The sequence below is a fragment of the Oxyura jamaicensis genome, chromosome 1, assembly GCF_011077185.1.
Source record: "Oxyura jamaicensis isolate SHBP4307 breed ruddy duck chromosome 1, BPBGC_Ojam_1.0, whole genome shotgun sequence".
Classification (NCBI taxonomy): domain Eukaryota; kingdom Metazoa; phylum Chordata; class Aves; order Anseriformes; family Anatidae; genus Oxyura; species Oxyura jamaicensis.
Genome location: NC_048893.1, coordinates 5952102 through 5964722, shown reverse-complemented (window position 1 = coordinate 5964722; position 12621 = coordinate 5952102). Strand labels below are relative to the sequence as shown.

The following is a 12621-nucleotide window of genomic DNA, read 5'->3' as shown; positions in this document are numbered from 1 at the left end:
TTTTTTTTTTTCTCTCTTTTCAAGACAACATTCACATTTTGCAACACTCAAAAATGTTTTAAAAAAGATTTCACAAGCCAAGTGAAATATTTAACTTAAAAAAAAAAATAAAAAAATATATCCAGACCAAAATTAAACAAACCCCCCATTTAGGGGGGTCTGGGCTACCTACCCTGCCCAAATCCATTGTTCACCAGTCTAATTTTAGGTTATTCTCTCTCCACAGAGTTTCCCCACAGAGATCCTCATTTCTGTCTGGAAATTTTGTGTAAGTGCAAAAAAGAGAGACTTGGCAGTGAATGCAAGACTTTCAGGACATCCAAAAATCTCATAAGTCCTGGTCAGCAGGAACTCTACACACATTGCTCACGTGCATGCATAAAAATCAATGTACGCTTTCACCCAACGTGTACAGCCCCAGCTCCAGACACGAGTAGTAAATCCATCCCATCCCAGGTGCAGAGGATATTCTAGGCACACATGGCAGAATGCATGCACACACCCCAGATGGAAATAGCAGTGCTTTAATGCATTGCACAGGGTCTCTCTAGGGTCTGCCAGGGAGAGAAGGGAGCTGCTTGGAGCTGGAGGCATCTCTCTTCATTTACTGGGTTGTAAAGCAAATATTTAATTCCATTATTACCTCTCCTTGTGCAGGACATGCCACATTAAAAATGAGGGGGCCACCTATACAACAGCCTTTCATTTCATACCCTATAGCCTGGGTCCTTTTGAATAAAGATTTAAAAGTCAAAACCATCTGAACCCATTTTTTTTCCCCCAGCTGGCTACAGAAAAACAATGCAAAGGGGAATTTTTTTTTTTTTTTTTCAAAGCAATCAATTAATCCGCTCTGAAGAGAAGATTAATTAAACTGAGCCTACAATCAGATGCAGATGAACCAGATCTGACTCCTCAGCACGGACACTGGAGCTGAATTGTCCCAGGTCACGCAAGCACAGCTGCTCCCAGCGCCTTCTCCCTGGGAATATAATTCAATCTCTGCAGTTGCTGGTTGGGTTAAAAATCAAAACCTCAGAGAAACAGCACGTTTCTGACTCTCACAGCTGAGCGAGGCAAATGCCTTACTGAGATTTGCTTCCTGGTCAAGGGGAAGCGATGGGGAAGATGCTGAAATGACCACACGCTGCTGCAGCCAAACAACAAATCATCACAGAAGTGCTGGCCCCTGACCCTGAGAACTCAAAATGTCCATGCAGGAAAGAAATACAAAATATAGTGAGAGGCTGGCACTGACAGATGGCAGAAATTACTTGATATCTATTTTTTTAAAAGGTTGCCATGCAGAAGGTACCCATAGATCCCATTCTGGCCCCATCTTGCTCACTGACTTAAGCAGCATTTGCATCTCAGCAAGTTTCACTTCACCAACAACCTCTTCTCCTTTTCGATATAATCATCACAAATTCCCCAGGATACAGGGTCTGACACTTGCACTGTACAGGGCGTAAATTCCCTAGTCTTAAAAATAATTTTCCCACTTGGAGGGGGGAAGAAAAGGTAAGGAAAATGCTCATCAACCACCAGCAAATTCGCAAAAGACCAAGTTTCAGCCCGTGTTCCCACCAGCTGGGTAGCAGCCAGCTCTGAACTGGAAACCATCTAATGGTGTGGTCAGAGTCCAGAAGAGGATGCTGATGAGTGCTTCTCACTGTTCTGTCATCCAAGAGTGATCCAACTTCTTTTTTCTTCTTCTTTTTTCTTTTTTTTTCTGTGATTTTTCCTTTAAAACCATCTAAGAAGCAACTTAAACTTGGCACATCCATTTATGATACATATTTCCCCATCCTTCTTGCCCCCTTGTATTTTATTTGGTAGCTCACCTGCATGGATAGGGTTGAGGGGTCTGGTTTGTTCTTACAGTTCTTGTAGGGCTCACCCTCTGGTCCCAGCAATCCACAACCACTGGCTGTGTAACACCCAGCCATCACTGCTTGGTGCAGGAGGGGCAGATTTATGTGCACCATCTCTCACAGCAGCACTAATGCATCCAGCAAAACCAGGACAAGAGGCAATAGGCACAAAGTGGAACACAAGAGGATCCATCTGACCACCAGGCAGCACTTCTGTTCTTTGGGCGTGATGGAGCAGTGGCACGGGCTGCCCAGAGAGGCTGTGGGGTCTCCTCCTTGGGGATCTCCAAAAGCCACCTGGACGTGGTGCTGGGCACCCTGCTCTGGGTGGCCCAGCTGGAGCAGGGGTGGGACCAAACAGACCCAGAGGTCCCTGCCACCTCAGCCACCATTCTGGGACTCTGATTTTGTGAAAGCCAATGAGGCACCAAGTTGCCAAAACCAACCAAACCATCGCTTTTGAGCCCAACTGTCCCCTTGCCACAGGAGGAAGAAGACATTGCCAGCTGGAGGATGGTTCAGAGAGCAGGGAGCTGAAGAAGGCCCTGGTGTGGAGCTGGAGTTTCCATTCCTCACCTACCCATACCTTGGCCAACCTTCCTCTGCCCAAACCCACATTTCCCTGAAGAAATGCTCGATCAAAGCCATCCCTAGGTGGCTGAGCCTCCACTCTTGCCGACTTTACCACGGGAAGGCAGAAAGCAGCCCCTTCCACCAACCACTGAACCCAAAGCAAAGAAATCCTGCCTTTCTGCATAATGACCCAGAAGTAATTTTAAGCAGATTGGCCGCGTTGACACGAAACCACAAGATCCAAATCACCTTTCAGTGCAAATACAAACCAAGATAAAAATCAAGCATGTGTATTAAAGGCCTATAAGCCATATGCACAAAAAATAAAAAATAAAATAAAATAAAATAAGATCTAACAACTGCAAAGAATAATGATGCCAGCTATTTTCAAGCAAATGTAGAGTTAATGTTTAATGACTATGGATGCTGCTTTTATAAAGACAAAGATCACAGAGGATTCCTAATGAGTTACAAACCCAGGATGAAATTCTCACACCAGAGGTTTTTCAGGAAAACAACCCGAGTGCTTTGATTGGGGATGTGTGTGGTTTTACTTTTTCCTTGCAAGAGGTTATTTGAAAATGACCAACATCAAAGGAATGCCTGCTTTGTGCCAGATCCAGGGAGAGAAAACAGTGTTACCGCCAGCCTCAGTGGACCAAAGAAGATCGTCTTAGGTTTCCAGAGATAATTGGACATCTGGCAAATGAAACGAAAAAGTGAAGAGCATAAAGTGAGATCCAACCAAAAAAAATAAAAAATAATAATAAAAAAAATTGACTTTTGCCAGTATTGTTTAATGGAAGATTTTACATGCTGAATTTTTAATTATTACTCCTTGGGTCCTTTTTTCTACCTGACTGCACATCACTGACTGCCACGCTAGGGCAGTCTTCCAGGTACATTATAGTTTCATAACACCAACAGAATTGTGCAAGCAAAGTAAAAGTCCTGGACTCAGCCAAGAAAGGAGAAGACACCATACCCATCACATCCTCGAGACAGCTGGGTGTAGCTCACAGAAAGGACCCAATCCTGCAAAGCCGCATTGGCGTTAACTTACTTGGCCAGCAGTAGTCCCAGTAAAGAGCTGCAAGTTCAGAAACATGACAGTCAACCAGTTTTCTCAAGGGTGAATACAGACAAATCACTTAACCTATATTTTGAAGCTGGCTGTTGATTGTGGTGACCCAGCTTGAGGTACCTTTGGCCTAATTTCAGATGAGTTCATTACCTGCAGCACAGCACTAAGACTATTAAATGTTTGCTCTCAACTGTAAGACCACAAAGAGGCAAAGAAGAAAGCTTAGGGCAGTGTTTGTATTACCAACAGTGTTCACCCAGCTCATTCCTCCTGATACCAGCACATCAGCTCCCCCACTCTGATGTGATGAGGGTCATGTAGGACTCTACTGCATTCATTTCAGGACCCAAATGTCAGGGATGATACTGAGCAACCTATAAGTGTATCCTACCCTTATGTCATTTAAAGTCATTTAAGACCCTCTCTGCTATTCCATCCAACTTTCAGCTCCCACATTGTGTCTGTCTCCAGCACATCCAATCTTCAGGTGGCTGTTTCAGACACCCTAGGACATCCCAAATGACACTGAATGCCTAAATTTAGGCAACTACCCCCAATCCTTGTCGGTGCAGTGAATCCCACCCAACCTCTTTGCTACTTTAAAAAATTCCTGAGTAACAGCAGATTAGTCTGAAAAAGAGCAGTGCTTTCTAAATTTCTGCAGCTCCTGTGATGCACAAGGCAAACAAATAATGTATTTTTTCCCATATTTCTTTAGTATTCTGAAGGACAACCAAGTTTTAGACATTTCACCTAAAGCACAGACTCATCTGAGAACAAACCCAAATTAAATGCAAGTAAATGTTTTTTGTTCAAGACCCAGTTCATTGCCTTGGGTTATTCTTTCTGTTACAGTCCTCTTCCCAGAAAAACTAAAGCTATCCAAAGATAAGAAACAACACATTTCGTCTGCCTATGATGGAGGGAAGTTATTTTTCTGAGCTTTCAGAGTTTATTTCATTTGTAAAAGATTGCTTGATTAAATAGGAACCTGTTAATATGCCGGGTTTTCTTTTTAAAGGGCATTTCATAAAGGCTGGTGTTCCCTTATTGTAGTTTCTATGCCACCAAGAAAAGTATTCATGGTGTATCAACAGCATGCTAAGCTAAATACATTTTTTCCCCCTCTCACCCTGCCAAGACATTTCTGCAGCGCAGTTTTACAAAATGACTTAAAAGGGCTCTGGTTCACATTGCTTGCAGCTCAGTGCCGGGCACGTGCAGGCCACCGAGGACCAGATGTTCCCTCTGCAACCCCACCAGCTCTGGCTGCTTCTGCAACACCATCCCCATGGCTCAGGCTGCCCTGATCAAGCAAAGCTGCTGCAGGGTAAGGTCTGGTTCACGGCTCCCATCCTACTCAGCTTTTTCAGCTGTTGTGATGAGCTCTCAGTGGGATTACAAACCTGGTCCCATATATTATTAAGAAATAAATGTACAGAACAACCACTCAGGAGGCTCTCAATCACATTTCAGTCATCCACACCTATCAGAAAACCAATTACGTGTTTAATATTTTGGCTCCTGATGAAGTTGACTTAATGTCTCTAATAGGATTCAGCAGGTGCTTGGGGATAAGCATACCTGGCAGTATTCATAAGCAAATTAATCATGCACTAAACAAGGTGAAGCCTTAATAAATGTTTTAGTCAACTGTAACCTTAAATTATGAAGGAAAATTCACTTCAAGAACATCTCTATGCTCATGTGAAAGGGCACTTTGCTTTGCCTGTGGAGCAGCAGAAGTATTTTGGAAGAAGAAAAGAGCCATACTAATAAAATCTGAATGGAAAGATGCAAATATTGGGACCTTAGTTGATAAAGGCATCAGTTGTTTGCTAACTCAGTCCTTGTTTGACACATGATTTTAGAACACCCACATGGCTCCTTGAGCAAGGCTATTCTCCTACCCATGGCCCAGCTGAGCATTCTTTTCCCCCAGGGCTCCTTGCTTATAGCAGCCATAGGTTGAAGGGTGAGACCTACAGCTATTCACCTCCCCTGCAACCTTATGAGAAATTTGACAGGACATCCATCAGCTGGCACTGGTCTTCAAAGTGGAAAAAGACATAGCAGTTTACCTTCCACGTAAATAACTTTGCATAATAAAACAGTTCAGGCTTGGAGATTTTTCTGATGAATGCCAAATGCCCTATAGCAGCAAACTTCACCAGCAGGTCCAAATCATACAGCTTAAATGAAAGCCTGCTCTATAGTTTATGCACTAACTTTACCTCTTTCCAGAATCAGAGAAAAAGCAGAATGTATTCTGCCTACAAAAAAACATGCTTTTCAAAAAATGGTAGTGCTGCAGTGACTGGAAATACAATTACATTCCTGCTGCGCCTCACAGGTACCACTGTTTTCCCCACAAAGACATGGAAATGAAGATATTACTCCAATTGCTTTAATTGTTCTTTGAAAGTGCTTCAGAAAGCTTGTAACTTCAGGGTCACCATGGATACTCACCACATTGACTTCAGCAATTGAAGTGATTTTTCAAGAGGGACAAAAATGGTTAGACGCTGAAAAACATAATTAACTGATAACTAACAGATCAGTAATGATACCAACGTATTTTCAAGACAAGACCACATTGTCTTATCACTGAAGAGCTCTTCAGGGCAATACAAATCTACATCCACTAGTTTGCAAATCCCACTCCATTGGCAGCATGATGAGAAAACCACCCTCATTTTCTTTTTCTCCCACTTATAACCTGGCTTTCACAGGAGGGGAAAATTGCCTCACAGCTCTACAGCTGCTTCCAATCATCTCCCTGATGTCCATCTGCCAGCAAACCTCTGCTGCAAAAGCCATCAGCAGGAGGGATTTGGGAGCTAAGAGACATTTCTGGAACGTCTTTGTGCCCTGCCAGAATTCCAACACACTGAAAAATTACAACAGTCTCAGAAAACGAAATGTGTTTCAGTTGGTTTCCCTCTGTTGTCCCATTTCTAGTGTTTTCGAAACTGGTGGGGGTGTCCACCTCCTTTTGGAGTCAGTGGTGTTGTTAGGAAAGGGAGCAGGTTCTTGCAGAAGCATGTCCCACAAAAAAAAAAAAAAAAAAAAAAAAATCATCTACAAAACACCAGCATTGCAGCCAAGTTCCCAACACACTCAAATATAACATAAGACAACGGTGGAGATTGCTGCCACATTGCCATAACAAAAACATCACCTTGCACAGTACATTTTGAACATTTTGCATAGCAAGCTTTAATCAGTTATATCTCAAAGTGAGTTCCAAAGTAGGCTGGTGATTGTTTGACAGATAGGAAAACCAGGCCACAGAGATGCTGCAACTTTTCCAAGGTCATAAAAAAAGCCCAGTGGCACAGTCAGAAATTAGATCCAAGTCTCCTGAATCATTACCTAGTGCTCTTCCACCCAGTGCCACCAATGCCTCTACCATTAGTCTACATCATCTCCATAGCTCATGAATTTACAAAGCCAAACTCCTGAGCTTTTGACCACCTGTGGGTACCAATACAGTGGTACCAACATGGTGAGCAAGCAAGGATGCTGGGCCCCAGAAACTGGTTGGTAAAGTGAAAGGAAAACCCTTGCTTTTGCAATTACCCTCATATGAGCTCGTGTATAGCAGGGAAGACTCTCCATATTTAATTTTTCTATTAAATCCTTCCCATACGAAGCATCACAAAGCAGCTAAGATGATCAAACTCCACTGGGACACCAGATATTTCAGCCTGGTGAGACAATTCCAACGAAACACTAAGCACACCTATCTCCCTGTCTTCAATGATGTTTGAAGGGCTCTTATTTCCCTTCATGACCCCACTTCCCCTCCCTCTGTCACTGCCACACGTGAGTGGTGCAGAGAGAAGGAAGGGCTTCTCAAGGGCCTCAAAATTGGTTTAACGCTGTCTCATTGACATCAAAAGCCAGCTCTTATTATTTTTATTGGGAGCAAATTTAGGCCACTACAGATAAATCCCAGCCCGGATACTTTTTGACGCTTGCCTGCACTTGTCATGACCAGAGACAGAACACGCCAAGAAATGAAATTTCTATTGCATTTCAGAGTTCAGACACGGACATGGCAGCTGTAATAAAATCTACCATAAGTGCTGATGCCACCTAATAAAAAGGACTGATCTGAGGATGGAGAGCTAAACACAGCACGACAGTTGGCTACACAAGAAGGAGGACTTCGGTCTGGAATCTCAGGAGACAGCATGCATTTTCCTAGTTGCATCCTCAGCAGACATCTCATCCAGTGCCTGTCCAGTACTGCTTTTGCCGCCAAAATCTTCAAATCAGAACACACGCAGCTATGTTAAAAGCTGACAAGAAGTCCATCAAACTTACAGATACAGTAAGTGATGTTTAAAGATGACTTATCTTGACTGTTTATTGGACAGAGTTTTGTGTCAAAGCTGCAGGCAGATCTAAAAGTTTATTCCACACCACTCTATGATGAAAAGCAGCCAAATATAAACTCAAAGGCTGCTTTTCTCTCTGTCTGGGAGCTCTGATACGTTTGCAGGCATGCCAACAATTAATTAAGAGAGACCAACATGGTCACAGGGCCCAATCCTTGCCTGAAACAACATTTGGAAAATAGACTGGTTGTTCAGGGAGGTGGTGGAGTCACCATCCCTGGGGGTGTTCAAGGAAAGGTTGGACATGACACTTAGGGACATGGTTTAGTGGGCGACATTGGTTGTGAGGGGATGGCTGGACCAGATGATCTTGGAGGGCTTTTCCAACCTTAATTATTCTGTGATTCTATAATGTCTTCCAGTGTCCAAACTTTGCTTACATTTATTTCAGGGGAAAAAAATACTGACAAAATACTGTGCTGAAACTCTATAATTTGTCCTTACAGACCATGATACACACAAGTATTTAGCAAGAGCCACAGCAGAAACAGATGCCAGCAGATGGTATTATTCTGAACAAAATCAATTAAGGACATTTACAATATGTCAAAAGTGCAACTACAAAAACAAAGAGTAGACCTGTACATCTGTTTGTTGATGAAGCCATGAGTATCTGACAGTTAGCCAACAAGCCACAAAAGACCGAGGAGCTGCAGCAACACTAATAGTACATAAGGAAATGCCATGCATATTCAGATATTTCAATAGTCATCATAAAATACAAGATGTTGAGCAGAAACTGAGTAACCAGATACTGGAAGTCCATATGTCATGCATAAATGTAGCAAAAATACAAGCATGCAAGTTTTCGGTATCACAGATTTTATAAGAACTGAGATTTGCTCAGAAATTGTAGCAACAGGAGTCATATGGTTATGATAACTTAAAAAATACTCTTCTCCTCCAAAACACAATCCTCTGGTATATTTAAAAGGCTGCTGGGAACACTGTCACCTTGCCTGAAATAAAAAGTGCTTACAGTTCCCTAAAAGTTGCTTACAACATCGAACCCAGTGGCAACCAAAGTTAGAGGCATAATGAGATATGCAGCCAGGTACATCAATGGCATCTTGTAAACTATGTAAAAGACAAATGGACTGAGGGAATCCCAGAGTTATTTTTACAGGGAACAGAAATCTTCTACCCTTGAGTTTCCCATGGAGAGGATGAGAGGTGCATACATTTTACATGAGGAAAAAATAATGTTTTCTGTGCCAGCTTCATTACACCACACTACACTAGTGCATTTGAAGGATGGAGACTCATTTAGAGAAGAAAAATGTAAGACCAGAAAATACATACAGACTGGAGACTCGGATGAGCTGAAAGAAGCCAGTTGCTGTTGCACACCCATTTAGCAGCAAAACAGAGAGCCCCAGGGTGGCTGAGGTGGGAAGGGACCTCTGGGTCTGTCTGGTCCCACCCATACTCCAGCAGGGCCACCCAGAGCAGGGTGTCCAGCATGGCTTTTGGAGATCTCCAAGGAGGAGACCCCACAGCCTTCCTGGGCAGCCTGTGCCACTGCTCCATCACCCCCACAGTGCAGAAATGTTTCCAGGTGTTCAGATGGATTCTCCTGTGTTCCACTTTGTGCCCACCGCCTCTTATCCTGGCACTGGGCAGAACAAGTTCAGATTTCACAGTGCTTCTCCCTCCTTCCTAATCTTTTCAATTCTTCCTAATTTTTTCAGTTCCTGCTGACAGTCCTACAAACTGCAATTCTTCATTTTTTAATGCTCTCCCAGCCTGGCTTCCACAGCATTGCCCTGTTACAGCACCTAAACACAGTCAGCACTCTCCAGCAGCCAGCTCATCCTCGAGGATGGCATTTATTGTCGCGGTCCCTGTAACCTCTTCTTATTTGTGGTTTTCTGCAGATACACATCTCTGTGAAAAGGGATGGGGCTGTCCCAGTCCCTGTCTGCTGCAATGTGATGAAAGGCCTTGTATTAAAACAGATGATTGTATCACCTCAATGTACACTGCTTGTCATTTAATTCCTAGGGAACTTGTACCAAGTTTCTCCTACGTTTGCTGCCAAACACTTAAAATATTCAGAAAGATTTACATGAAGTGTTAAAAAGGGCTGAGGACCAGGCTTCCATAAGGACCCTGGAAAAATACAGCCTTAGCACAGAGTGAAAAGCATACTTACACTGTATATTGAAGCAATGCATCATTCATTTTTACCATGGCCCAGACGACAGTATCATTAGGCTGGAGATGGATAAGTGAAAAATGATCTGGTGAATGTCACTGTGGGCTATGCAGGACTTCATCCAAGCAGTCCTGAAAGCAGATGACTGGGTGGGGAGCAGTAAGACAAAAAACTTAAGTCTTTGGGAATGACATTCCTGGAAAAAAAGTGTTGCGTATTTATATTTAATCTGCTTTGTAAATTGATTTTGTCATGTTACCTTGTCAAACCACTGAACAAACTGCATAATTGCTTAAGCAGCATTGACGGAGATGTGACAGATTATTCAAGCATTGTGATTCTTTGTTCTCATATATCTCATTAAGAAATGATGATTGGTTCCATTTACAGCTCTTAAGTTGAATTCAGCAACTGCTGACACACGAATTCGACCTGGCATCTACCAATTTTTTATTGTTCTCACTCAGATATTGTTCCCAGCAAAGTGGCTCTTGCAAACTATTTCAGTGCAGTGGCTGATGATTTTTTAACGATGCAAGACAAAGAAAAAAAAAAAAAAAAAAAAAAAAAAAAAGTCACCTCTTTGCTGATTTATATCTTCTATGAAATGGAAAGAAGGAAAACTTTGTATTTGTCCCCTTGTCCCTGCCTCCTTTTTGGAAGGTTATTTTTAACCTCTATCACTTTGCTAAACACATTTGTGGCACATCCCTGCAAACAACTGGGCTGGCAGAAGATGTAAACTGCCCCGGGGGACAGGCACAGCCCCTTCCTATTCTGGCCTGGAATCGCAACCTGTTTCTCCACAGTCTTGTAATTTTATATTGCCATCTGAAACCCAAATGTAAGGAGCATAAAATGCTGCTGTTCCAGCTTGCTGCTGAGTAATATAGACCCTTCTGGACTCCCAGAGGAAAACCTCCAAGCTGTGCACATCAAAGGCAGAATTTTACAGTCACTTTGCACCACTGCAAATGATTTAAGAGGAAATCAGAAGGAAAAGAGACCTGGTGTGCATTGGTGTGCTACCCTCTGACTTCAGGAAGATCTATTCAGAGCACTAAGCCAACACATCCAGAAACCTCTAGGAAGACATTTTACAGGCACCTTTCAAAAGCAAAACTGTGTTTTTAAATAATATATTTACTATCAGTCTCCCTCTCTTCCATTTTTCACCTTTAGCTGAAGTACCAGAATACCCAAGACACTGTTATGTCCCTAGTGGTATTGCTTAAATAATAGCAGAAAAGGGAACTGGTTACAGAAATTAATGCACCTGCCTCTCTAATGACATTAGAACAGCAGGTTTCTAATCGACACGACCTTGCAAGCCCTGAGCATGCTGCAAGAGAGGGCAACAGGCAGTTGCCTTCAGCTGGCAGGCAGTGGTGCAAGCAGGAGTTAAATGTGGTTGGTGAAGATGCATCACCAACCACCCCACCCACAGAAGTAGCCCACCTCCCAGGAGACAAACCTGCTAGCACCAAGCACCGTGTTTGTTCATTCACCTTCCACACGCTTGAGGTCAAGTTTGCACCCGGCGAGCTCAAACAGACTCCATCTGCTGCGCACCGCTTTCACTTCCCCGCGTGAAAGGTGTGCTACCCAAACAAATCAAGTCCTCGGCTGGCCCACGGGAAGAAGCTGTGCTGGATTCCAGCTGTGCTTCCCGGCTGTGCACACCTGCAGGATGCGGCTGTGGCACCAGGGAAGGACCTTGCACACTTCTCTCCTGGCTGCTTTTGGTCCCATTAGATAAATGAACAAGGGAACACCACTCAGTTCCTGTTTAAATGTGGGGCAAAGCGAGCATTTTAATTCCAATATTTAAGAGAGACCTATCAGAAGGGTCTCAGAAACAGAGTCAGAGGGACCTTGGGCATCAAAGAGCTAAGACCTCCCACCCCTGAGAGATTTTCTTCATCTCTGGTCACAAACTGAGCAAGGACAAACACTGCATATTTGAGCAGCTGTGGCAGCACTACCAAATCCTGACGAAGAGAAAAGCACGAGAAGAAGCTGTTTTCCCCCTTTCATCACTGAAAGCAACCATCTAGTGAATGACAGCAGAAACATGGAGCCATTGGTGGAATTCAAGTCTCATCTCAGCAGATGGAAGAAAAAAATAAGGCATCACAAAAACATCTATCAATAAGTCATGCCATAGACAAAGGCACTAAGAAACTAGCTAAAGTCAATTTGCAGCCAAGGACAAAAATCACCTCATCTCTGCAAACATTCTCATACTGAATTTTGGGTGAGACAGTACCAGGAATAATGAAGCTTAGGTGATACAAGCAGTCATGAATCTCCTGCCTTCACCTAAATGTAACCCCAATAAGAAGTGAAAGTCAGACTGCAGAATATATTAACTCTGCTCCACGGTGCTCTTAAACAGTTTTCACAAAACGGCACAGGTCGTTCTCTGTGAATTTATTAATGAAGCCAAACAGCATGCTGTGCAGTAAGAAATTAGCACTATATATCAGTATATAGCACTATATATCACTATACATCACCACATAA

At 43.1% G+C, this 12621-nt stretch overlaps 1 protein-coding gene across 5 annotated transcripts in view; it reads right to left on the bottom strand.

The window, feature by feature from the left end:
• Positions 1-12621, bottom strand: part of CAMK1D (calcium/calmodulin dependent protein kinase ID) — a 217690-nt gene that overhangs the window by 193323 nt on the left and 11746 nt on the right. The window contains exon 1 of one of the 5 annotated variants that reach the window (XM_035317406.1): positions 6001-6020. The exons of the other annotated variants lie outside the window; for them this stretch is intronic. Within the exon in view, the coding sequence (XP_035173297.1) occupies positions 6001-6005 (5 nt within the window). The 5' untranslated portion in view covers positions 6006-6020. Of the gene's footprint in view, positions 1-6000; positions 6021-12621 lie in introns of those variants that run through there. 5 annotated transcript variants of the gene reach the window in all.